Source organism: Saccoglossus kowalevskii, chromosome 17 (assembly GCF_978046115.1).
Source record: "Saccoglossus kowalevskii chromosome 17, keSacKowa6.1, whole genome shotgun sequence".
Classification (NCBI taxonomy): domain Eukaryota; kingdom Metazoa; phylum Hemichordata; class Enteropneusta; family Harrimaniidae; genus Saccoglossus; species Saccoglossus kowalevskii.
The window spans coordinates 17,226,604-17,254,409 of record NC_140657.1 but is presented as its reverse complement, the minus strand read 5'-3'; the positions used below and the strand labels follow the sequence as shown (position 1 = coordinate 17,254,409).

Below are 27,806 nucleotides of genomic sequence, written 5' to 3'. Positions count from 1 at the left end.
CGCTGTTGCAATGTTTACAAAGTACTTAATTGATGTAAAAGACCTTGGTACAAAAGGTAAGTATTTATTCAGTGCACCTATCAATGTTTACTGGGAAAGGAGAACCAGTAGGGGAACTTGACCTTATTTTAATGGAGTGTCAAATTTCCTACCTAAGGGATCTGAACATGTGACAAACACACAAGAGGTACTACCGGTACTCTCTATTACTGTAATCATATTTATTTTGGTTTCTGTGAAATAAAAGTCATTAATTACCGAGGTCAAATGCCAATATTAATATTAGGACACTGAAAAAAAGTTTTGCTTTTAGTTTGCATGCATGTCTGGTTAAAACCTGCACGTCATCCACTTTCTTTCTTTCAACTAAAATAGAATAGGTAAAAGTTTGTTTTTTTCTGTTTCAGTAATCAGTCTTATAAAAACAAATGGAACACCACATCATTTTGTTGTTGTTGGTCTTATTGCATAATGTACTATTGTGCATATATTGCAAGTATAGTCTTGGATCATGAACAGGTGACTTAGATATTATAGAAATCTTTAATATGAACTTTTAAAAACATTATTTATTTGTCCAAAACTAGAGCCGCTCCAGACTTTGACACCTTTAATGTCATGCACAAAATGGCCGCTGTATTTAGGTAGAGATGATTACTCCCGGCAGTTCAGTGAAAACATTGATGGACAGTTTGGAATATGTTCATCAGGAAATGATATCATGGCAGTAGCATGTTTTGTTATATGCAAGCAATTTTCATGTGCCTTCCTGTTCTAGTTTCAGCCTTGCTAAATGTATCACTTCTTCCATCACATCAGGTTTTAATAGTTCATGGATCTGTGAAAGCAAACATATTTTAGTTTTTCAGATTCAATAATTTAATAATTTAGCAGATTTCACTTCATCAAAAAGAAAATAGAAAAATTAAAATTCAGTGAATACATAATGCATTCAAAACTTGAACTGCGCAAAACAAACAATCGGTAACTTGTTCAAATTATATAAACTTCTTCTCTAAAACTACATACCGGTAATTATATAGACAAGCCTTTCAAAAGTATTACTCTGTGTTGACATTTCCTTATTTGGTGACTTTATTTATCATCAAGGTTTGCGCATAGGAACAAGCCAGAATGGCCATAAAATTCCCTGTATAACATTGATTTTTGCGATAAATGACCCCTTACGTGACCACAAATAGTTCCTCTTATAAATTTTGTGTTCAACAGTGACGAATCAAGGCGTATGTCCTCCAATGCCAATGTAGTCATCAAATTATCCAGAAGCGATATTCCGCATCATAATTTACTGTAAAGGGGTTACTTATTCATTGGGTTTTAATTTTGCTTATTTACTGGAAAATGCGCTAAATTAAAATTCAGTGAATATGTAAAATTTAGCATAGAACGCATTATCTAAATGATAAAACCGTGAATTTAAAAACCACTGAATATGCCTGAAATGGTAAATCAGCGAAATTTAAACCCAGTGAAAATTAGTCATTTTACAGTATAATGTATTTACATGTACCTCGTATTTAGTGGATGTTTCATATGTATACAGTACACTAGTATCATACAACATAAGTCTGTGTTCTGCCAATCCTAAAATACAATTTCTAAGTCTAGCTATTACACCTCTCTCATCTTCCGATACTGGCTGTGGAGATAAGAAAAAAACAAACAATTATCACAATTACAATGGTAGTCATAATTGGTACTGTCAATTTCAAACATAAAATGACTTGCAGTATCTGATTCAACCAATCAGAAATAAAAAAAAAAATTCTTTTTTGTATTTCAAGTCACCTATACAGTCACAAGTTTTTTCTTGAAGACTGACCTCCACAGGAGTCAAAAGCTGATTTCTAGAAAAATTGTTAGAGGACACACTGCTGTAGAGCACATCCGGCTCACAACCTACAACTGTGTGCAATTCATAATAAAAAAAAGATATATCTATGTGAGTGAACACACCTCTAGATTCTGTATAAATCCTCCTGCTGTGTCTGAGCTTTCATTTTCAACAGTAGGACTAATCCATATGTACCCATTGTTTCCCAGTATAACACTGGCACCACATGGCAGATTATGGAAATGTGTTTTACGCCTTTTAACAAGTGATGGTGACACTTTGAGTAGAATACCCTGACCTAGCTGAAAAACAAATTACCGGTAATTACAATTTCTATATAAACAAAACAGAATGTTATTCTTTTCCTATTAAAAACAATGCAATGAAAATTGGATTGGCCTTGCGAACTAAAATACAATCATACAGTTCGAACAAATCATGTGCGGAATAAAATGGTGGTCACATGAGGTCTTTATACACAGGTTGCTTATAAATTATGCCTTTCAACTGCCTTAAAATTGTCACTATAGGTAGGTAGTCTTTATATAGAGGCGGTCACTAGCATAGTTTAACTGTATATCACAAAACAAATACATTGTAGTATTAACTGATAAAGATTTCATAGAAGTTTATGCTGTGTGCATTTTACCAAAGTTAAGAAGCCTACTCAAAATTTTTAGGAAAGTTGGCCATAAATGTTTATTGGTTTATGTCCCATGGCACCATGAAACACACTTGACCAAAATGTTAAAGAAAAAATGTATTTTTTGACATAATTCAGGACAACAAAAAGTACCCCATCAGTAAAAATATATAATTTTTTCAGCCTATGTCACCAGCCTACAATTTTAGATATGGCATAATATCTCTGCCATAAAAACCTATGGTAAAAGCATTATTATTATAATAATACTACCAAAACGGTAACTCTTCACTAAAATACAACTATTACTTTCTCATATTGCCCTGGAATACAATTTTGTAAAATGAATAACTTCTTGGTATTTTCTATTATGAGAAGGCTTCTACATTAAGTGATTTGTAATAGTAAGAAGAATAAATACGGTACTCTTATCCAATGTTGTATAAATTGACAAATGCAACCATAGTGACAAGTATCTAGGTACATGTGCTTGTAGTGAGCAGTACATGTGTTGTATTGGATAGAATGTTTACCTTGCCATACTTCAAACTCCTTGTATGTAATGAAAGAGCGCCATCCGAAAACACAGACTGTACTTCAGCCTGTAGACAATTAGTTAAGGTTAAAGATAAGAGACAATCATCAGAATTAACATGTCAAATAAAGATCAAATGTATTATGCATTGTTCTTTAGATTGTATTTTGCTGACAGGTGTTCCCTAATTGTTAATGTTCACCAAAAAACAAATAGTATTCTATATATTCTTCTCCCTCTTACATGAAAGTAGAATAACTTTGAATTTTCTACAGATGTTGTGTTTTTTTTTATAAAACATGGATGACCACATAGATCTCACACCATATAAGACAACCAAGGGGTGGGGAACTCTGAATACTTTGTTAAGCTTTTCAAACAGCGATGCTTGGACATTGATATTCAAAATTAGCAAAGTGGACTCGAGCTATTTCCGAAGCTGTGCTTTTATAGAAAATTTAAATATATATTTGGTCAAGAGAATTATTTTAAAACAGTCCAAAATAACTGTTACAGGGAAGCATTGTGTCACTTAAGAATTTCTGCCCATTGTCTACATATTGAAACTGATAGAAAATTCTATAATACACACACAGAAAGAGTTTGTATTTTATGTAATACCAATTGTGTAGAGAGGAGTACCATTTTTGCATTATCTGTCCGTTTTACCAAGAGTTGAGATCTAAATACATCCCAAGTTATTATTATACACTTCCCTCACCCGAAAAATTTATATCACTATTACAATTACAAAATGCAGTAATCTTGCGTAACATTTCTAAATTTATTTTTCTCGCCACAAAAAAACGTAACACAATTATTTTGGTCTGACAGTTCATGTTCTTTTCATATTTTCTTGTTCTTTTTCAGTCACTGTAAAATGACATTGTCCTCTGTAACATGTTATGTAATTACAATGAGTATACCTTGAGGCCGGAGGCCTACAGTATTATGAATAAATTTATTATTATTATTATATAAGACAACAATGGCTCAAGTAATTTCTTTTTCAGGATTACCCCCGGTGGTAACTTTGATGGTATACATTGTGTGGTATCAAATAACCTGTAGATTCTCATGAATAGATGATTATTTTGCCCAATAATAATATCTCTATTGCATTCTTATGCATTTTTTATCGGTTTATAGAAATTTGTATATACTGTAGAATACTTTATTTTCACTTGGAATTAATTTTCGCTGATGGAATGTTTCAGTGCAAATAAAATCCAGCGAATATACCTTTTTTCTTGTGTTTCACATTCAACTCATCAAAAATCAGTGAAAATGAATTCTATACAAAACGCTTAAAATGTGTTTTCAGCAAAAATTAAGTATTTTACAGTACAAGTATAATAATATAACTAATAAGCCCTTAACAGTTTAATTTTATTTTTTTCAGTACTTTCCTTATTAAATAAATTAATTTCTTTAGATTTATAGATTTATAGATATAGATTTTTTTTTAGAGAATATAACATGGAAAAGAATGTCCCTTCAGTGAGTTTGTTTTATTGGACATCCTAAAAGAAAGCTGTGAAAATAGAAAGATGCAGTTTCAGTTTTGAAATTTAAATACTATATTAATATGAAATACTGCATATCATTTCCAATACATGATTTAAGACCCAAAAGTTTGATTTGTACATTATTTATTGGACACTCAAGATGTGAATCACTTCGGTGATGAAATAGCAGTGACCTGCATTTCAAAAATAAATTTTATACATAGGGTATATACTGAAAATGTCTTTTCTAGTTTAATTACGTCACTGCAAAAAAGGATACACTAATGAGATCACCTTCAGATAAATATTGTCTCATCATTAGTTCATCTTCAGCTGATCTTCTTCTTAGTTCACCTCCCGGTAGATTGACAGATGACAACATCAAGATGGAATTCAATCGGGAATTGGTATCTACTCTCCACCTCTTCTGTCCAACCTGACAAATTAGAAATATGTACAGAAGTCTGATCAAGTAAGTCTGAAAACATGTACAAGTTTGTTTTCTGATCAATGCATTCTAATGGTAACAATTCACAATGTTGTATCTCTGGTATATTCGGTTGGCAGAGTTTCTGAAATATACCAATCATGTGGTGTATATATATAACACTAGCCTTGCTCAGGCTGAAAATAAATCCTAAAATGAACATAGCCAAATATGTTCTACCAGTAGGTTTTGTTCGTATGTTTCTTAGATTAAAACAATTTGTGGATGCACATGTTTATAAAAATAAAAACATAAAAAATATTCTCCAGTTTCCAAACACTAAAATTTATGATTATAATGCAACAACTTAGATCCCCATGAACATGTTGTTATAAATTCAATTTTTTGATCATTAATATGGAGTCCCATTTTGGTCATAAAACCAGAAACAATGATCCAACTATGTTTGGATCATTGATTGTTTGGATACATGCTACTATTTTTGGATAATGACACACCCACATCTTGTTTTAATACTGCCAACTAACAAAACAGATGAAGAAAAACTAATATGCATTCTGAGAAATACAAACAAAGAAATACAAATTGAGTTATCAAAATATGTTCATAATTACTTCACAAAAATAGAGGAAAGCATTAAAAGCACTCTAGTAGCTACCTCAATTCAAACCACAAAATAATCATTGCCTGGTACATACATTTTATATATTTATAAATTTCATTTCAATGTATCTTTTATCAATGTATAAATGGAATTAACAAAATGAAACTTGTAAAAGATAGAAATCTTTTACAAGTTTCATTTTGTTAATTCCATTTATTTATAGCGTGTTAATCTTCTTGCGGTGACCTGTTTGATATGAGATCCATAGCGACGTACACAATGCGTGTAAAATACAATATTTATTTACATTGTCTATACTGCACTTTATACTTTCATTGTTTTTCTACATTAAAACTGCACAGTGGATTCAATTGTAATAGCGATATTATTAATACCAAAGTCCATTATAAATAATTTATTTATTTGAAACAGTATTTATAGAAACCACATTCAGGAGAACACATCCACTCAGGCTTACCACATTCAGGAGAACACATCCACTCAGGCTTACCACATTCAGGAGAACACATCCACTCAGGCTTACCACATTCAGGAGAACACATCCACTCAGGCTTACCACATTCAGGAGAACACATCCACTCAGGCTTACCACATTCAGGAGAACACATCCACTCAGGCTTACCACATTCAGGAGAACACATCCACTCAGGCTTACCACATTCAGGAGAACACATCCACTCAGGCTTACCACATTCAGGAGAACACATCCACTCAGGCTTACCACATTCAGGAAAACACATCCACTCAGGCTTACCACATTCAGGAAAACACATCCACTCAGGCTTACCACATTCAGGAGAACACATCCACTCAGGCTTACCACATTTAATATTACAGAGAAAGACAACCAACAACGAAGAGCAGAAGATTTTTTTTATAACTCACCTCAGTTATTCTACCCACGACAACGTCACCAACTTCTCCATTATATCTAAACAACATAAACAAAATAATCAAAAATAGTCACTATGTAGCTAGTATCTAGCCAAATAATACATACCGGTAAGTAGATATTTATTTACAAACAATTTGTAAAAGTGGAAAGTATAATGCAAATAAATAGCATAAGTATTCTTTCCTGTCTCTTGTATAAAATGGTCATTTAAAATTTCTCAAATAGTGTACAATATGAAGCCTAGAACACACTCCCACCATATATTGTATTAGATGTGAGTAACTTGATTTCTATCACAATGTTTGTCTTTAATATTTGGTATTAGCGAGAGTTTCCCCACACCACATTTACTCACTAGATGACCACTACTGGTAATAACCTGTTACAAAATAAATAAACACAAAACAACCAACTTTAATTGAAAACCAAAAGAGGACATTAGACCAAAAGAAAATACTGCATCTGGACACAGTATCTCAACAATTGGCAGTGGTAGGAGCAACAAAAACACGAAGTGATAGTGTATTTGTAGAATGAAATGCACTGTGGTAAAAGAGATTCTATAAGTGGCTAAAAGATGTAGATCAGTAAAAGAAGAAATTAATGTACTGTAAAATACATTATTTTCACTTGGAAATAATTTTCGCTATTTTCGCTGACAATAAAATCCAGCGAATATACTTTTTTTTCAATATTTTACATTCAACTCATCAAAAATCAGTGAAAATAAATAAAAAAAGTCTTTTCAGCGAAAATTAATTCCAGCTAAAATAAAGTATTTTACAGTGTATAATAGAAGTTAGGCGAATTCTGCCTGTATAAAATTCATTAGATCAATTCAATACTGAGTGATTTTGAAATTAAAAAAAACAAACATATTTACACGTACAATTTAAAAAAAAAAACTTGAAGAAACAGTAAACAAATTGCACATATACTATTAGCGGTCACCCTGGTAATTTTTGTAGGTGTCAGAACATTTTTGTATGCGAGGGACAGTAAATAATTTATAATCCACAGATCTACAAATAATGCATCAAAAATGCTGACCTACTTAGCTTACCCGGAGTAAACCCGGAGAGGTACTGTAAAATGACTAATTTTCACTGGGTTTAAATTTCACTGATTTACCATTTCAGGCATATTCAGTGGGTTTTAAATTCACGGTTTCGTCTTTTAGATAATGTGATCTATGCTAAATTTTACATATTCACTGTGTTTTAATTTAGCGCATTTTTCCAGTCAGCGAAATAAGCTAAATTAAAACCCAGTGAATAATTACCCCCTTTACAGTAAGTCACAGAGTATGACTTGTTAAAGGAAATAAACACCAAATAAGTAATAATCCTCCTCAATACACCATGTTTGAGGGTTATTGTTGATATAACAAACACAAATAAAACACCTTATTTTGAAAATGAAAATGAAAACTGTCACCCAGTTGACAAAATAATTTTGTAATACTGATATCAGTAGAGCCCTGTCCAAATGTACAAAGGTCAATTGGCTAGGAGCCACTTCTTAACAGATGTTTAGTAAGAGGTCTAAAAATTATAAATTTATAAACCCCATTAAAATGTCTGTACAACTTGCTTAAAAAGACGTACATGCTATTATAAAATTAAAAATACAGCAACATCCCGATTTCCCAAATTCCATGAGAAAAAAAGTGGGAAAGAAAGAAACCAAGCTAGATTTAAAAAGAGTTTCAGAGCTGTCTCTGGAACTAATATTATTTCTGACTCTTTAAAACTTTCATCAAGGGTAAACAGTGCCAACAAGAATTCAATTCAATTTAATTCAGATACTAATTGAGCTAATTAATTATGTACATATTACCAACAACATTTATAAATTGCAATTTTTCCATAGTTGTATGACTGTTAAGTTTCAGGTGATTCTGAGCACGAATTCTTGTAATACCAAGGAAATAAGGATTCCAATCATATGCAAATTTTCCTGAATAATTGTTAAAGGATTTGAAGCAAAACCTGTCAAATCTTGCAAATGTCCCATGCTAAGTTTTATCCGATTCTTCATATATCGTGTTCACAAATTTGCTGAACAGACAGACAGACAGCACAACACAGGCACTCATTGACTGTCAACAGGAACTAAAATAAAATCATCTTTATGCTAATATCAAAATTGCCTTGCTCTTCAGATTTCCAGGTATAGGAGCAATTGGTATTAAACAGATAAACAATGAAAAGTACAGATATACTAGTACACTGTTTTTAAAACTGTTAATACCTACCTTGTCTTCAAGGGCTGTACACAAATGAGTTTATTGACTCTTTCTACAACACCTGCTACTGAGGCGTGCAGTTTATCATCTTCCATATAGGTTCCATGACCTCTGAAATGAACATGAATCATTGAATAAATTTGCATATATTTAATATCAGTGTTTTTTTCAATATATTTTCCAATATATGCATATATGTTGAATTAATTTTCATAATCATTATTAACCCTCCAAACACAACTTTTACCCCAACATTCTGCATACTTTCATGTAAATAATAATTTTGGACAAATTGTATGTAATTATTTAAAATCTTTTATTTAACTTGTGAAAAAGTTGTGGATAACATTAACATGATTGAAAGACCTGTATAATGAGGATATAAATTAGACTTAAATAGTTAGTTCAACATCGTCCAATCAGCAATCACAGTCGCGGTCATGGTCAGAGACAAAATATCACATCTATATACGATTGAAGACATGTGTGCAGAGTATGGGAGTAGATAGCTCTGTGTACAGGTCTGTGAATGTGGAGGCGCTCCTATTTATCGGGACCTTATCTGCGCCCCAATATTGGGGTGGCGTAAGAAGCCCAATGTAAATATCACCCCTACACAGCCATGTACGCAGGGCTAGGGAGTAGACATTGTTGAGCGCGGCTTGAATGACAAATACACAATTTGTATTAGAATGAAAGCTGAGGTTGGGTATTTACAAATATTTATAAATGCTTTTATGAACTAAGCTACAGGTTTCCGTCACGCACTGTATGCTAGATAATTGTGTTGAACTTCGCCCTGAAACTAGTTCACTTTCAATTCCGAAGTTCAAGTCTCGAAATAAACTTTATAAATTTTAACCTGGTTATATTGACCATCAACACAGAGTACATTCATTATGTACATACAGTACCATATCATTCCATTAGTCCTCCAAACACAGTCCCTAGCCTTAATTATAGATATCTACCGACAGTGTTCTAAACGTGTTTCCCCGCTACTACATTGTAATATTTATAATTGAAACAACACCGACTTCGGAAAATACAGCAGTAAATATACAGAGGAATAAGATGGGGTGTTCTATTTGTGTATCATTATGAAAAAAGGGAAAAATTTACAATCACATAATGGGACTGTCGTACCTCATAAAACCTGTGTCTGATGTTATAACATCACCCGGACTCACCAACCCTCTGGGTTCTGAAGTGAGTTCCCCACGTTTTCTCTTTCGAGGCAGACGAATATCAACAGCCATTTTGAAGTACGCCCTCGTTGGCGGACAAGGGCCACGGCGGTAGAAACCATTCTCTATAGGAAAACTCAAATTCAACCGTCAATGTTGAGTAACTTTCTTCTCATTATTTGTAATACTGACAACTACTTGACTTGATACGAATTTATTTATGTACTCAAGCTACGATTCTATTTTTGTATACAGGCGTATCTCTATACTTTGGAGCGAAATAAAAGATATGATGGACCCTATATAAAATTTTGTTTTGTCCAGCAGAGAGTCATGGGAAATTATAATTTTTTCAAGAGACGCTAAAGCGTAAAGATACGTGTCGATTCTGGTTGTGTTTTTAGGGAAAATATTGGAATATTCAAAGATTCCAGGGCAAGTATGACATTGGACTTCGTCACAGAAGCAGACGAGAAGTTTTTTGCCGACAACTTGTTGTCACTGGACGACTGGGGTAAGTAAATGCGAAAAATCGCCTTTGGTTTCGGAAAGTATGAATTTTCTACAGCCATGCCTTCCGCATGCAAACAAACACACAAATTCCTGGTTTGTACTGTCATCATGGAATTTACTTAAATTGATTTAAATAATATTGACATTTCAGGTACTATGCACATTGATAATTTTACTACTTCATAGTTGATGTCGTAACACGAACAAAATAGTAAAATGCAGTCACCTATAACCGTTAAAAAATACCGTATGTTTGCGAGAGGCCTGTTGTATTCAAACCAACATGACCACAGAATACTTACAGTTCCTTCTTAATCGTGTTTGGGTGTCTGTCTCGGTCATTGTCGATTGCTTATTGTAATGGTATCCAAAAATAATGCAACTGCTTCTGACTGGCATGGCATGGCAAAGCTGTCTTGCCGTACTTCGTTTCAAAAAGGGAGTGTCTGTAAACATACTACAGTGTAATCGGGTTGACAATAACACAGGAGGCGTTACACGGACAACTTGTTTCGATCACCCCCGAATCCACAAATTGTGTTACAATACCATAGAGATATTTGGTTATATAATATCTGTGTGTTTATTTGAAGGTGGTCCCACAATGTGCCAAAATACATGCCTTTGTAGTATTAGACTATGAAAACAATAGAAAAGTGGACAAGAGCGTGAGAAATTTTCACATGTTTAGTAGCATATTGATAGTATTTCATATCCACTTCATACTAGTAGTCAAGTACACGTGTCTGTGTGCATGTACCAGCAATATTACAAAACAAGTTTATTCTCATGTAATGTGTTATGCACAAAATGAATTTATGTTCCAGAAAATGCTTTACAGTTTTAATAATTATATTTTATATTTGTTATCTCTCAGTAGTACCCATTTTGCTAATAATATTTAAATATACTCATCTGAAACACTTTACCACAATAAAAGAAAAGTAAATTACTTTAAATTGAGAGTACTGTACTGTGAAGCTTTGAAAATTTCACATGCGGTAACAAATTATTAAATCAAGAACATTCCTAGTGATAACAATGTAACAGTTACAATTTGAATGGTTAGTTCAATGTCATCAGGTATTGCCTTGCTCTCAAAATTTTGTGTATAAAGTATATATCAGATGTTGTATATCTCAATATATATATATATGGCTCTTTTTTTTTTAGTGATTATTGAGTTTTCCTTTGTAATTAAAAGTCTTTGTTTAACTGATAATTTATTGCCAAGCTGTGACCATCATCTACTTGTAATGTTAATAAGGTCATTGTGTAACCTTATATTTAGAGTTCATACGTATATTGTAAGTACAGTTATCAAAACTAAGTTTTTTGTACAATGACAAAATGAATTTTGCCAACTATTTTGTTTTATACTGCTTTACAGCACATGTTGATAATTTGTTGACAATCATAGGTAAACGTATACAATGAGTAATCAGCAATAACAAAGCTTTAACTTTTGTAAAGTATATTTTCACTCGCGACACTGCAATAATCAATCATGGTATGAAAATATCACTTTCGTTTCTTGTTAAATTTTTTTCATGGGAATTTAAAGAGGCGATAGAACATTTACACCTTGTAAACCATGTAACAAATAACAATAAAAGGACTAATTGAAAACAAGGTTCATTCTATTGTTACCATGTCTACTTTGGCTACATTTGGATAGAGCTTGACAAAATAGTTTATTTGATTGACAGGGGTGGTGAGCTCACCGGGCGATGTTTTTAACAGATATGTAATTCTTCCAATTTTTCATGTCATTGTGTGGGTTGCATAATTTTTTCAACAACATTACAATTACAATCTCTGAAAATGTTACTCAGAGCTTTAATTAATGAAGAATATGACAAGGAGATGTATATACATGTATATATAAATTAATTATACATTTAATATATGCACAGTATATTTGTGAGGGGTGGATCAGAGCATTGTAATCATTTTTAGATTGTATGAATACAAGTCGAATAATTCTGATGGCCTAAAATGAATGAGGAATTGGAAGAATTGGAAATCTGTTTGAAATTACTTGGTTGACTATGGTAGTTGAAAGTGGAACATAGACATATAGCCATGAACTAGTATTTTTTACTACCTTGGTTAACATCCATCTTATCGGACAATTACTAGTAATCAAAACTTAATTTACCATAATGGGATATTCCCGGAAGAGGGAAGTGGATAATACTGTCCATACACAAAATAACTGTTCAAATATGCATAAAATTGTCAATGACTAACGATAAAAAGGTGGTAATTGTAGTTCTTTGATGACATTGGATTACATAGTATATATTATACTGTAAAACATGTCTTTTTCGCGAGCATGTCTTTTTCGCGAATTTAGCGAGAGAACTGATTTGCTAATTCAAGATGTCGCTAATGACTTTATTATCAATTCAAAATGGCCGCTAAACAATGACAAGAGAGATTTGCTAAATCAGCATTTTGCTATTACGTCATTTTACCACAATTCGCTGAAATTGCATGCCGCTTTTTCAACATGAGTACATATTTCTAGAGTGTTTCCAAGAGTGAAGACAAGTATATTTATAAGAACACTTGCATGACCCGATCGGATACTGCGTGACTCGCATGCCTGACCTGATTGGACAATACATGCTTTTTGAAATAATGTTCATATGGGTCGTGATCAATATATTAAATAATACATTGTTGCAATGTAATACTTTCACTCGTTCTGAATGGCCAGGCTGTGAGTGCCACAGTTTTCCATATAGGTGTCAACGGGCGACACCTGCCACACATCATGCATGCGTAGACAACCCAGTTTCATAACAAAATGATGAATTTAACAGTACCTTATATGTACATATACATGTTGTATCAGCAGTGATATTTCAGGCTTAAACTGTGAATGGTAGGCTTACATGTATTTATCCAATGTGTGTTTTTTGAACCAACCATAAACGAGTTTGCATATAAGTCAGACATGAATATTTAAAAGAATACTGTGAAGGGGTTAATTATTCACTGGGTTTTAATTTTGCTTATTTCGCTGACTGGAAAATGCGCTAAATTAAAACCCAGTGAATATGTCAAATTTAGCATAAAACACATTATCTAAATGTTAGACCCGTGAATTTAAAACCCACTGAATATGCCTGAAATGGCAAATAAGTGAAATTTAAACCCAGTGAAAATTAGTCATTTTACAGTATCACATGCCCTTGCAGGGTTCTCCCCAGGGTATTATACAGTAGGGATTCGCAACTGTTTAGTTTTGGATATACAATAGAGCCATTTTAGCATAACAATGAATACAATGGAGGGTAATTAATATATCATATAATGTAAATTAGCCATTCTATTCTAAATTTCTGGGGAGAGCACTGCCTTGGAACTTGCAATGGGTCTATTTTATATCATCATTTGAGTTATAAGTTTGTACGAGCAAGTCAGTTTATTTGCATTATACAGCATGTAGACACTATCTCCCCTCCCAAATGGCACAGTTATTGCTAATTTACATAACAATAAGAGTACACATTAATCACTTCAATTGTATTCGTGATAATTAATTAATTAATTAATTAATTAATTGTTGATCTAAAATTATTCTCTTGGGAGAAACCTGACATACTAGTAAAACATAAATGAAGCCTCTATTTTCATTTTGTACATGTATATACAATATACATGATGTGCTGATATTTTCTGTTTGTTCTTGTGTTATTTTCTACTGCACTATGTTTTGTTGAAATACATGTAGGTAGGTGACTTTGCCCTGAATTCATGTAAAAACAGAATCTGTATGCAATATTGCCAAAACAAAATTGAATGAAGAACGTATCTATACATGGAATGTTTCAAATGTAGTGACATGTAGTGACATGTAGTGACAAACAGAAACACAAAAGTTATTCTGTACCCCAGTAATATCAATATTCCAAGAATTTAAGAATTAAAAAGTGATTATCACGTATTTAAATATATTGTAATTTCAAGAAAAGACCTAATAACAAACCAAGCTGGTAAATATTTATACGACATCATTGATTTCAAAAATATGAAGGACTGACATTTTACTTAAATTAGTATTATATGAATTGTATTTTATTATTAACATTTTATTGCTGTCAATCACTAAATTCTAAGGATGCAATAAATTATTATGACAATGTGTCAAAGGGTGGTGGTTTATGGATTGAATTGAAACAGACTAAAAAACTTGTATGTTTACAATGTATATTCCCTTGCAACTTGGTTACACATACATGTACATAATATGTATGGATGTCTGAAAAAAAAAAATACATTCTGTTTTCTGCTCAATTACCGGTAGTAGCACATATGCTCATGTAAATTACAGAGATTTCTATGGTCAAGGAAAGTAATATTTTAATGATTCAGTATACACAACAAATGCAATTTTCGGTTTATACATTGTATGCGTTTCTATATGTATTTGAAATACAGTACCGGTAGTGGGTATTATGTATTTTCACTCACATTGAGAACTACATGTTTTGCCCAGCAAAATGTTCACATGTAATGGATAATTTGTGTATTACATGTATGGTATACACAATACTGTAAAACTCTAATAGAAGTCACACCTATTCTTTTTAAACAATTGAGAACCAAAAATTCATTGTCACATATGTGTAGATGCTCTAATAGAAGCTGCATCCTCTCTGTTGCATTGTACCATTTTAATAGAAGCCGCAGCTTCTGATACAGATTTTACAGTACATGTAATTGATTTATTTTGTCTTGCTGATATCATCTTCAAAAGTTCAAACATTCAATATTTAAGCTGTGTTGAAAGGCTCAAGTAGACAGGTTTCATCATAATATTCCATTCTTATTGCTTGTCTGTATTTAATCATTGTCATATTTCTACTCTACTAGGGGCAGATGTGAAACATCTAGGCAATCTTACTGGAGAGGAATTGTTAAAAGAAATACCAGATATACAGGTATGACCTTATACTTCTATTCAACAGGTGTTTGCTCACTTTGACTGCAGTTTACAATGTATTGCATAACAAGTGTAAACTGCAAAATTTTGACGCTTAGTGTCGTAGCACCCCAGAAAAATGTTACCGCTACTGCTACAAAATGTCATGATTGTCATTGACTCGCAATAATCACAAAATTCACGGAAATTTGTCCCTTTTGAGATTTAATTGCACTGTTACTATTACTGGGTTTCAAATCACAGACTTTACAATGAAACAATTGGTTTTAATTTCACCTCAATCAATTATATTGATTAGTGAGTATACCAATATTAGAATTAGAGGTTTACTGTAGGTACATGTTGAGGTTCTGGTTTCTCTTTAGTGCTACGGGTTGGAATTAAGTGGGGTGGAAATGTGACAGTGTTGTCAAGTCTAATAAATATGCAAGTTGTCTGTGTCATTTACCTACCAGTGAAAAAAACCTATTTATGTAAATTATTTAATATTTCTAGTACAATACAGGTATTGCATTGTAGTTTGCAGACTTAGACTTAATTATGCTGGGTAATACCGGTATGTATTATTAAAATAAATCTACATTGAAATTAATCACCACATTACTTTTTTTAACCATTTTTTCCATATTTATTTGAATATGATGTATTTATGAAAGTGAAATACAACACTACATATTGTAGTATTAAGCCATCTGTATACTGAAAATATATGGCTATCACATGGTCTGCATTTACTTCATAAGGTGCAATCCATCTGTTTGTTTTTTATTGGTTTTCTAGCCACGTCCTGTTTGTAATTTTGCATATGCCTAGTTTTTGTGTTTTTTGGTACCAACCCTCAAAAAGTATATGGTGATAAACATAATCTTTTGTATATAATAATGAAAATATTTCTGTGTTTGTCTTGCTGAGATATCGGGTATGAAATGTATATCTAAGATACATGTGCCTTTGTGATGGTAAAGTGGTTAACATGTTCACCTTGCTTCAGGGGAGGTACTGGGTCTGGTTCCCTTAGCAGACTGTTCACTCAACAATATGAATTTGAGTACAACCTGCCCTGCCTGCAGTATTACGTTTTGGAGCAATTAGCATCCAAGACAAAAAACGTCACTGTCTGGAAATGTTGCACATGTATGGTACTAAAAATATTGTAAAAAAAAAAAAAAATATTAGTAATATACATGAATCACAAATATGACTCAATCGTGATATATTAATTTTAATAACCATCAGATAGTAGAAATTAAATTCCAAAATTATGTTGTATGCACAGCTTTCATTTACCAGTAACAGAGAAAAATAGTATATTCTTTCCAGAATGTTTGGCCTTACATATAATACAGATATTAATCTTATTTTGTCATTATTTTTTACAATTACTGCACTCCTCGGCTGAATAAGTATGTCATAAATTAAAAGAAGCAATCTCGCATGCACAACATCATACTGAGACTTTAGTTAGTTTCAATATTAACTCCCAGATATAGGTTTTGTCATAAAAAATAATTATAGTGAATACCGTTTATGTACATGTAGTATATTGTTTCGTAGTTCAATAGTAAATTGCAGTGGACTCATTTGAAATGTGATATATTGATTAAATTTGCAAATGACCCTTTTGACTGTATTGCTGTCTCATAATGACATTTCAAAAGCTTTGTATTAAGATGCTTTGTTAACCATGTACGTTTATTATCATTTTTCTGGCAGTCTAAATATTAATGAGTCTTTTATTTTTTCCTTCTCAGATTAACCATGTACGTTTATTATCATTTTTCTGGCAGTCTAAATATTAATGAGTCTTTTTTTTTTCCTTCTCAGATTAACCATGTACGTTTATTATCATTTTTCTGGCAGTCTGAATATTAATGAGTCTTTTTTTTTTCCTTCTCAGATTCCTAATCTTGTTGATGATTGTAGTCCATTTTATGATACTGGCAGCAATGATGCCTTCAGTACTGGTACTGATTTCAGTGGAGAACCCTGGGAATCCCCAAATTACTCTGATGATTTGATAAATGGTGATAACATTATTTTATAGCATCAAACTGATTTTCACTACCATTTCAGCCCCATTCAGTACTCGTCATTTGTCTGTATATTTTTCCTTCATCTATCTGTCCATCCATCCATCCATCCATCCGTCCGTCCGTCCATCCATCCGTCCATCAATCCTTCCAACCATCCATCCATCTGTGTGCCACTACTATGATTCTTCCTTTGTTTGAAGCATTAAAAAAATGATTATTTTTGGAGGTGGTTATGAAAAGAAAAGTTAAAATTTTGTTTTTGCTGTAATTGTTAATTACAATTTAATCAGATGGTGAAAAACTTGACATGCGAAAGTAGTTTTACGCATACTTGCATCATTAGTTTCAAAGTTTGATATGTTGTACATCTTGTGGATTTTTGTTATCATATTCTACTTTTAGCACAGTGATGTCTGCAAACAGTTTGTGATTTTCTCTGTTTTGATAATTTTAGGTGTGATGATAAAAAATGAACCATTATCTCCATCAAGTTCCTCCTGCTCTGACTTATCCAGTGACTTGCCTTCTTTCAACTTGCAATCCACTGAGTTTGAAGCATTTAGTAAACCCTTTGATATGGGGTTAGATTCTCCCCCTATGACACCACCAAGGGAAGACCAGTGTATATCACCATTATCTACAACATCACTGATCACAGCCACCACTACCACAGTGCCAAATAGTGTTACTGTATTATCCAAACCTGTCACAAGCCGACCACCTATATTGCCAAAACTAGAGCCAGGTGTACCCACAAGAAATGGAGTAATACAAATAACACAGCCTCAGACGATAACAGTGAAGCAAGTACCAGGTAATATAAATCAATCAATCAATCAATATAGAGCATCAGTGTATGCGTGATAAGCAAATCTGCCTACCTTTGCATGCAAAAACAATTGAATGTCACTGTTGTCTCTCCTTTTTTTTGTATGTGCAAATTGCAAGTGCTTGTGCTGACACATACTAGTGCATTTTTGCCACAGAAGTCATATTCATATTTGGAACTATATGACAGGGCTGTGCAGCCATCTTCCTATCAAATATCAATTTAATGCGCTATCCTGGCGTCAACCAGGCTCGGTCGAACACAAGCATCTGCCGACCTTAACCAAAGTTCCTCCAAAGTGAATGAAACTCGGCCAGTGGAATTGGCCTTCCTATTGAGTCTGTGGCACACTCACCCAGGGTAGGGGTCGACCCTTTTGATGTTCAGCCTAAGTTAGGATTTGAACTTGGGGCTACCGATCATGAGTCTGATGCGACAACCACTATGCTACCAGTGACCAATACATTGAAATTACTTGAGTGGTAAAAGTGTGATTCCCTCACACTTTCATTTTTATTCAATCTTTGTTCTCAATAAATAACAGTCTAATATATAATTACTTTTAATTGCACCAAAAGGGGATAAAAATACATTACTTTGCTGTGCGGCAGGTCTAATAGAGCCACAATGCATGTTGTTATCATTTCTACCCGGGTGTATTTATTTTTGTCAGTGTCTACATTCATACAGGTTTCACAGTTCATTTGAATATTTTATTTCAATTCAGTTACAGTGTCATCACAGTCTATTATCGTAAGCCAAGGGAATGCTGTGAACGCACTGCCACAAAATGTAAATGTTGTCAATTACCAACCACCAGTGAAACAAAGTAAATTATGTACAGGAAGTAATGGTGTTAGTGTTCCAGTTACTACTGTACCACCAAACAACGTTGATGTAAGTCCAATTCACTATTCATGGATATTTATTTTCAAGATTCATCAGGAAAAAATATGTAAAAATGTATTTTACGTTGAAAATAGTAGTTTTTTGGGATGAGAGAGAGATGAGAGATGTACTAAGTGGATTCTGATGGACTTTTCACTATAGAGGTTTTTTTGAAAGCTAAATCAAAGACTTCACTCCTGTGTTCTCTTTTCAGTTCTTGTTTGCTCGACAGTCTATGTACTGTAATGATATTTAAATTATATTTTCTAGTTGGAAAGCAGCAAACTCTTTGATTTATCAAGTTCACTCTCCTCATATTAGTAGGAATGAGACTTAAGTTACCCTACTAAAGTTGTTGTTGCTCTACTGTTGATAAGTTCAGAAAAGTTGACTGCCCTACTCCTTCGAGTGGACTGGTTTTGAAAAGTTGGATAGTGAAACAATGTAACTTGAGTATGTGTTTTCTTGCAGTTAAAAGCTTGGAAAAGACAGCAAAGAATGATAAAGAACAGAGAGTCAGCGTGCTTATCAAGACGAAAAAAAAAAGAGGTTTGTAAATGTCTTATTTGAATCTTGGCATACTTTTTGGCATTGAGACAAGGAAAGAAGAAGTGGTATTCATGTCGTATTACAATGTCTATATTGTACAGTCACATTCAGTAAGGAATTCCCCTATCTATTTTAGTATCTCCAAGGTTTAGAAGGTCAACTCCACGAATCGGAATCACAGAATGAAAAACTTCGAACAGAAAATGAACTTTTGAGGAAGCGGATACTTGCACTACAGAGTGAAGTGAGTGTTATTATACAAATTCACAAAACATTGTTACTATGTATATGTAATCAATACATATTTATTGATTGTATTTATTTATTTATTCTCTTGTGTTTCAGAATGAAAAACTTAGGAAGTCACAATCACCTCTTGCTCAAACCAACAAAAAAGCAGCATGTTTACTTGCAGTATTGTTTTTTATGGCGGTTAATATTGCCCCCTTTAGGTAAGTTTCAGTCTAGTTGTCAGTACACGTGAACAATTTTATTTTTGCTGCTATCCATTTTTGTAAAAGTCATTGTGACTCACTGCCTTAAAGATCGTAAGTAAGTAAGTAAGTTATTTACGAAATATACATACATTTTAAAATTAAAAGGGGTTTTATGAAACAAAACGACCTATTTAGCTTGCCTTATTGCAATCGAGAATTGAATTATTCTACAAAGAGGCTTCCATTTGAATAATGTGAAAACAAAATCATGAAAGCTACCCTGATCCCTGCCTAGAACCCCATTTATTATTCACAATATCTGCATCGTCTAACTAGTTTTAATATTAAAATCAGTTAATAAGTTCAAATTTGTTACTGTAGGAGAATTATTCACAGGGGTCTATTTTAATGGATTTTCAGTTGCCTGATAATAACAATACATTCTGTTATTTTTGAATTTCCTGTTGGTTTTAATTTAGGGCATTTAGCTATCAAAAAAAAATAAGTGAAAATAACATCTAGCTGATGATTGGTTACAATATTTAAATCATGTTATATCCAGACTAATTATTGGTTTGCTTGTTTACAGTTTACTTAGCTCAAGCATTGAAAATACATCAGAGTACCTCACATCAAGTCAACATGGAAGAGCACTGCTTTCATTTGACGATGATGTAGTTCATAACATCTTAGTGAAAAACAACACAGTTATTGGAGACATCATCAGGTTCATTCCGGAATTGACAAACGACAATGGTAGTTATTTTGACATAGACAGGAAAGACCTGATGGTTTTAAAGGATCAACCATCTCTTGGGGTCACTAATAAATTGGAACTGTGTCCTATGTTTAACACGACGGATACATCCAGGTACGTTATATTTATACTTAGATGACAAATGTCTTTCATGGTGTTCTTAGAATCATTTTTGACATTGTACATGCTGGCAAAGAGCATTAAATGTCTTTTGGTGTTTCTTTCATCCCTTTCCATCAAATAGACCCTGTATTGAATTTATAATTGTATGTTCTTGGATTGAAATTTAAAGCACTTTCAGTAACATGTTGGTTGCCTGCAATATACTGTAAACTACTTTATTTTAGCTGGAATTAATTTTCGCTGAAAAAACTTTTTTTAAAGTGTTTTGTATTTATTTTCACTGATTTTTAATGAGTTGAATGTGAAAAATAGGAAAAAAATTATATTCGGTGGATTTTATTTTCACTGAAGTATCCCTTCAGCGAAAATAAATTCCAAGCAAAAATAAAGTGTTCTACAGTAACTTCAACAGATTGGTGGCCAAATGTTGCATATTGCAGCATACATAGTAATTGTGGTGTTATTAATGTCAATGACTTTATATTCATATGGGCTGTTTTACTTCATTGACTTTGCATGTGCTATTCATTTCATACAGATTGGTCGATGAACTGACAGGATGGGTGCATGGCCATGAAGCGAAGCAACAAGAGAAGTTGCAACAAGATAAAAAGGATGAGATTAGAGGAAAGGTAATAATTAAACGTTAGTTTGATGCACACATGGATTTTTCTAAGTTGCGTATTCATATCATTCTTGATAACCTTTACATTTTTGCTGCAAATAATTTTCAGCATTTATAGATGTTCTCAGTACCCATGACTCCTTTGCCATATGAAATTGTTCTCTCTGGAATTAGAACTGTTTCCATGTGTCAGCTCATAAGTCAAATTCATCGCATCTCATTTCAGTTGTTCAAAAAGAGACAAAAATCAAAGCCTGTGAAATCCCAATCCAGACTATCAAACCCCCCATTGCCGGAGCCAGATAAATACGTAGATGAAACATCATTACAAGTCTTTGATTCATTATTTGAGAGAACTTATACTAATTTCTTAGAAGCATTAAACAGAAGAGATGACACTTTCTATGTAGTGTCCTTCAGAAAGGTAAGTGTTTTTTTGTTCATTTATTGGACATTATTGTAGAGATTAGGCTGTTATTCCTTAGACCTGTCTTTCACATAACCATCTTTGAATAGTAAGATTCAGGCATTACCCGTACTGTAAATTACTTTATATTAGCTGGAATTAATTTTAGCTGAAAAAACTTTTTGGGCTTTTTGTATGAAATTTAGTTTCACTGAATTTTGACAAGTTGAATATAAAATGAATGGAATGGGAAAAAAGGTATATTGCTGGATTATATTTTCAATGGATTATTCCTTCAGCTAAAATAGCGAAAATTAATTCCAAGCGAAAGTAAAATATATTACAGTATGCAGTAATCCCCCCCCCCTCAGTTCTTAAAATCACCAATTCTGTTTGGTCCAAATCTGATACTGAATCAAAATGTTTACTTGTGTTCTCAGTCAGAATAATCAAATGTCATTTCAATTAATCTTTGAATGTTTTTTTTTTCCATATAAACATTGACACATATTTGTGGTTAGCTAATTTGTTGTTAAATGCTTTGTATTCACCTCTTACCTTAAGTTTAAAAACTTCTTCTTGAAAACATAGATTTTTCGTGGCATATTTAATATATTTATTTAATAATACAAAGTCTAGGTTTACAAAATAAAGTTGCTACATTGTCTTTAAATTTTGGAGACAACTTTGATAAGATCTGAAGCAATTGATTAAAATTTTACAACGAATAGGAAACAAAGACCAATGTTTACAAAAAAAAAAAAAAAAAAACGTAATGATTGAAACAACTGAGGTCAAATAAAATTTTATTAGTGCATGTCTAATAAGTGTTTCAGTGGAATAGACCATTTTCCGTACACTGCGAGAATCACGCGTTATGCATGAAATCGAACGTAAAAACAGGACAAACAAAGGTCATAGTGTCGTAGTGGCGTCAAACATCGCGTGGGGTTCGACAAACGCAAAAGTATTTCGGGGACATTTCCATGCTTAATAATGTGCTGTCCACATTTGATGATAGGCAATTTCGATTAAGTGAGGGTATTCGGAAGCAATATTCCTCTGTCGAAGATCGGCCGGTCAATGTAAGCTGCGAAATAAAGAAATTCTAGTTCAAAATCAAATCGTTCGATTTTTGCGGCAGACGTTCGACGCGCGTCTTTCATGCATCTCGCGAGATCTCCCAATTGTTCGGAAAATCACCTATTAAAATACTACACTCTAATATTTGGTTGGACTATTTTATTCTTAGTAATTAGAAATGTATATATGCATTTTAATGCATTAGTTACATGTATATTAAATGCAAATTTGTTGTTTGAATTTAAGGCAAAATAACACATGTGACCTCATGTGACCTACAGCTGTGCACAAAGCTGTATTACATTCCCACCCTATTATATAGATTTAATCATAAGATGTATTTATGTTGTAAATTACACATGTATGTTTATGGTTCTGGTTATAAAAATATATTTAGATTTAAAGTAACTAGAATGATACATTCATTTTGTAAAATTTATGATATATTGTTTTGCTACTACTTGTTGCTATACTGGCTTCAAAGCTATTTTTATGGAATGATTTGTTAACAATAATTGGTTATAAAAATTCAGCTTAAAAAATGAGGCACAACTGAATACAATGAAAGTGTTCCATATGGAGAAAGAAAATTGAATTTTTCCTCAAAACTGATAATGGGATTAAAATGTGTACATTGCTCATGACCCCCTAGTGCAGTTTCTATTTGGTCACTCTTTAAGTGTTTTTTCTGCAAAATAATAGTGCCTGTGGTTGATTTCAAAATGGCTGCATGTGGTCGTTTTAATAACGATTTCTGGGAATAATGCTTTACTCATGAAACAGTTATTTGTATTTTTATAAGTATAAACTATTATGTCGGGTACCATATGATATACTGTAAAACTATTTATTTTCACTGGCAGTTAATATTACTATTTTCATGTTTTGAGCGTATTCACTTAATATTTAAGTTCACACACTTGGCAGGAAAGCATGAGTTGTATTGTTATTTTACATGTTCGTGGGAATTGAATTTAGCAGATTTTATTTATCACCGAAAATAGTGAAATTAAACCCCAGTGAATAATTAATGCATTTACAGTATCGTTATTTAATGCAAATCTGGTAAAACAAATGTAATGATTTTATTATCTGTCATAGCTATGGAAACAGCAACAAAAATTAAAAAACAAAAATTGATGTATTCCCTTGTCTGTAAATGTACATTTATTAATCAAGGATTGCAAGTCACTTTAATGACTGCAAGATACTAGTACCAGTGTAATCAACTGATTTTTCAATTGAGTGGTTGTTGAAAAATTCAGTCCTGGGCGATTTCTCAATCACTTAAATCGGGAGGGTCGTCACCTGCGCACGCGCAGGAATTGAGTTCCAAGCGACGATAACAACACACGCTAAAAACACAAAGGCTCATAGGTAGACGCTTGTTTGTAAACAACGACACACTATGGCCATCTGACACATGCACAGGTGACGACACCCTCACTTTTAACAGATAGTTGCTGTGAACTCAACATGATGTGAACAGTGTGTCGCGAATTTACCCATTGCAATTCAGAAATTAAATGCTGTTATTAAATGGTATCTGCTGAGATTCTACCTCTAAAAGACAAAGTTTGAACGTGTTCACTGGTGTAAGACCATTCAGCATAACATTTTGTCAGCCAATAACACAGCATAAGGTTTTGTGTCCTGTGTCTTGTTACCATTACAGTCAAGTTAATCTATACAAACTTGTTTTCTTTGATTGACAGGATCATTTACTACTTCCCGCTACAGCACATAATTCAACTCGCAGACCTAAAATGACACTGATAGTGCCAGCTATTGGAATGAATGGTAAGTACTGTAAAAGGGTTAATTATTCACTGGGTTTTAATTTTGCTTTATTTCGCTGACTGGAAAATGCGCTAAATTAAAACCCAGTGATTATGTAAAATTTAGTATAGAACACATTATCTAAATGATAAAACTGTGAATTTAAAATCCACTGAATATGCCTGAAATGGTAAATCGGCGTAATTTAAACCCAGTGAAAATTACTGTAGTCATTTTACATATACAGTATACAATGTATGACTACAAAAAGTATTTTTTTTTTAGCTAGCATATTATTTTAGGTAATTTAGCTAATTCATGATGTTGTTAATTTAAAATAAAGTATATTTTCACAATGAAATTATTAGCACTTAAGCTAAATTAAGATTCCATTAATCGGTGCATTGAGTCAAATTTTCTGAAATTGCATGTACAATTTCAACATGTTTTACAGTACTCATCAATAATTAGAAATAACATTTTGTTGGTTTAAATAGTCTTAAATAATCTTGGAGCACACTCTCAATGTACATGTATACACAAAATCCACAGTTTTGTTCTTCATCAGTGTCTGTTTTTCACTTCCATAATATCTCACTTTTGCATAAGAGTATTTTTGCTTGCCTATCAAACATCAGTAGACACCATATTAATTGCCAGGGATTACAAAGAGTGAAATAGGTCTTTAAATAAGCATTGTATTTTACTATTCACAGACACAGTTTTGAAAACTCCACATCAACACTTCTCAATGATGCAGATAGACTGTGAAGTAATGAATACTCGAGTGGTGCACGTGAAAAACGGCGACGAGACCACTGCATTCCATGATGTCAATATTGAAGAACGTCACAATAATCACACAGACAGCATGCTAACACAGAAAGGTGCCAAACTGCAACGAGACAGACCACGCAACAAATCACCATGATATTCATATTATTGTTTTCAAGGGTTTGAAACGCACACAATTTCAAGGTCAGAATCTCAAAAAAAAAAAAAAAAAGAAGCTTTATTTTAGCTCAATGAAAAATTGGTGAAAACTCAGTTCATAGGTGACAATGCCTTCGTGATTCTAAGTTACAAGTGGTATAACACAAGGTACTTTGTGCATTTCTGATTAGAAACTAATGAATGGTTCACAAATTCAAGCCCAGGATTTAAAATTCTCTGAGTAATTGAAGGATTCTTGGCAGTAATTCAGGGCAAGAAAACAACCGTTCGAAAAGAGAGTTATATATTAAATTAAAAGATCGTTAATTTTTGTTGAATAGTTGTATACTCAATTTCCTCCATTAGAAACTGCACAATCAATATTTAATATTCTGGTAAATGTTTGTTTTATGTATTCCGAAATCTATATTTTTGTCTTGACAATGAGACTGAGGACAAGAAGTCTATTTTTCATCAATTTTATTATTATTTTATTTTACCATTTGTTGTAGATGTGAGTGCAAAAAGAATATGTGAATTTATAATTTACCAAATTATTCAAACAGGAGCATTCCAATTTTTTTTTTAATTTTTAAATCTATGTGATCTTATTTCTAAGTTTTTATGGGAAACATGCATGACATGCAAAAGTGTTTGATTGTGCATATTTTTTAGGGGGGGGGGTGTGGTTATCATGGCAAGCAATGAAGTTTTTGAGCCTGGGCAGATCAGTCAGAGTTGAAACCTCAAAAAATTTTGAAAATCTAATTTCTCTTTGGGGACAGTTGTTGTATATATATATATATATAAATAATGTATGATTTAGACTGGCCATGGACTCACTTTCTATTAATATTCTTACAACTCAACTTAATAGCAATAATTGTATATAAAAATGAAACAAAATTAACCTAGTATTCTCTATATTGAAGGTATGTGATCAAATTTATTATATTAGAACGTGTGGTAATATTTAGTTGCAACTTGCCTATAGAGGGCAGCATTGTACTCGTAAGTTTTAAAAACTATGGGACTAGTATCAGTGAGGGCTTGATGTTAAATTTCCAACTCGCTTTTCCTAATTGTATGTTGCCTTTATATTTACTTAAGGCAAGCGAGTTACTATTCAGTTCGGATCTTAATGTCAAGCCCTGTCTTTTGCAAATTTTTTTCTTTGGTGCAATCATCAAATTGCACATTACTTTTGGACTTTTACTTATACATTAAATGTTTTACTTTTTATGGAGTAAATCTTCCATATACTTTTTATCATTTTTGTCTGTAATGTAATTGTATAGCTCAGTGCAACTGAGATTAAAAAAATAAATATCTATGAAAAAACCTGGTTTTATATCATGTGTATGTTAAATCTTGTTACATGTATAAAGAACTGATTGAAATTGGTATGCAACATAACTAGCAGCATGTGAATGAAATTGATCAAAGCCCAAGATATTCTGTGTGCAAATGACTTGAGTATAAAGTGAACTATTCAAGTGCATTATGACATGGACAACGTGGTGCCAGAGTGCGAGGAGTCAGTAAAGCAACTATGGCAATGGGCATAAGTGCTGTGTGATTCTTTTATCTGACTGCTACTCAAAATACAAATTCTCTGGAGCTTTCTTTACTTTCATTGTAGATTCAATTCCAGAATATAATGACTTGATGTGTGAAATTTAAACTTCAAGGATAGGTCAAGGCATGTACAAGATTTTTTCAGTGTAACTGCATTCATTGATTTCTGTCAGCCATTTTGGATTTGTTGACAAAATGCATGTGCATTTGTCAGATATAGGTCTGATTCACATGTGAAGTTTGAACTTGATTGGCCCAGGCATGTCTGATATATGAATCCGGAACGTAATTCTTTTAAACTCTATTTATCAAGGTCTTGTTCAGAATCTGACATATTTCTTGCTGTCGTTCGGCCATCTTGAATCGGAGCAA

At 32.7% G+C, this 27,806-nt stretch overlaps 2 protein-coding genes across 2 annotated transcripts; one reads left to right on the top strand and one right to left on the bottom strand.

Annotated features, from left to right (window-relative positions):
- Positions 1-444: 444 nt before the first annotated feature.
- On the bottom strand, positions 445-10,026 carry LOC100378507 (exosome complex component RRP4-like). The gene is made up of 8 exons (XM_002731919.4): positions 9,904-10,026; positions 8,767-8,868; positions 6,500-6,545; positions 4,822-4,977; positions 3,032-3,100; positions 1,978-2,157; positions 1,532-1,660; positions 445-838 (listed from the first exon to the last, which is right to left on the bottom strand). The coding sequence occupies exons 1-8, from the start codon at positions 10,014-10,016 to the stop codon at positions 758-760; spliced, it is 876 nt and encodes a 291-aa protein (XP_002731965.1). The 5' UTR covers positions 10,017-10,026; the 3' UTR covers positions 445-757.
- Positions 10,027-10,299: 273 nt separating this feature from the next.
- Positions 10,300-25,932, top strand: LOC100366589 (cyclic AMP-dependent transcription factor ATF-6 alpha-like). The gene is made up of 13 exons (XM_002731925.4): positions 10,300-10,458; positions 15,345-15,412; positions 17,312-17,438; positions 17,902-18,261; positions 19,004-19,173; positions 19,636-19,713; positions 19,850-19,957; positions 20,059-20,165; positions 20,740-21,021; positions 21,569-21,662; positions 21,882-22,079; positions 24,860-24,944; positions 25,640-25,932. Exons 1-13 carry the CDS (start codon positions 10,386-10,388, stop codon positions 25,852-25,854), a joined length of 1,965 nt encoding a protein of 654 aa, XP_002731971.2. The 5' UTR covers positions 10,300-10,385; the 3' UTR covers positions 25,855-25,932.
- The last annotated feature ends 1,874 nt before the right edge of the window (positions 25,933-27,806 follow it).

Coding starts and splice junctions, on each gene's coding strand:
- LOC100378507 (XM_002731919.4), bottom strand. CDS start 10,016: ATGGCTGTTGATATTCGTCTGCCTCGAAAGAGAAAACGTGGGGAACTC. Junction 8,869..9,903: donor TCAGACACAGGTTTTATGAG/GTACGACAGTCC, acceptor TGTTCATTTCAG/AGGTCATGGAACCTATATGG. Junction 2,158..3,031: donor GGAGTTTGAAGTATGGCAAG/GTAAACATTCTA, acceptor TTTGTTTTTCAG/CTAGGTCAGGGTATTCTACT.
- LOC100366589 (XM_002731925.4), top strand. CDS start 10,386: ATGACATTGGACTTCGTCACAGAAGCAGACGAGAAGTTTTTTGCCGAC. Junction 19,958..20,058: donor TACTTGCACTACAGAGTGAA/GTGAGTGTTATT, acceptor CTTGTGTTTCAG/AATGAAAAACTTAGGAAGTC. Junction 20,166..20,739: donor GTTAATATTGCCCCCTTTAG/GTAAGTTTCAGT, acceptor GCTTGTTTACAG/TTTACTTAGCTCAAGCATTG.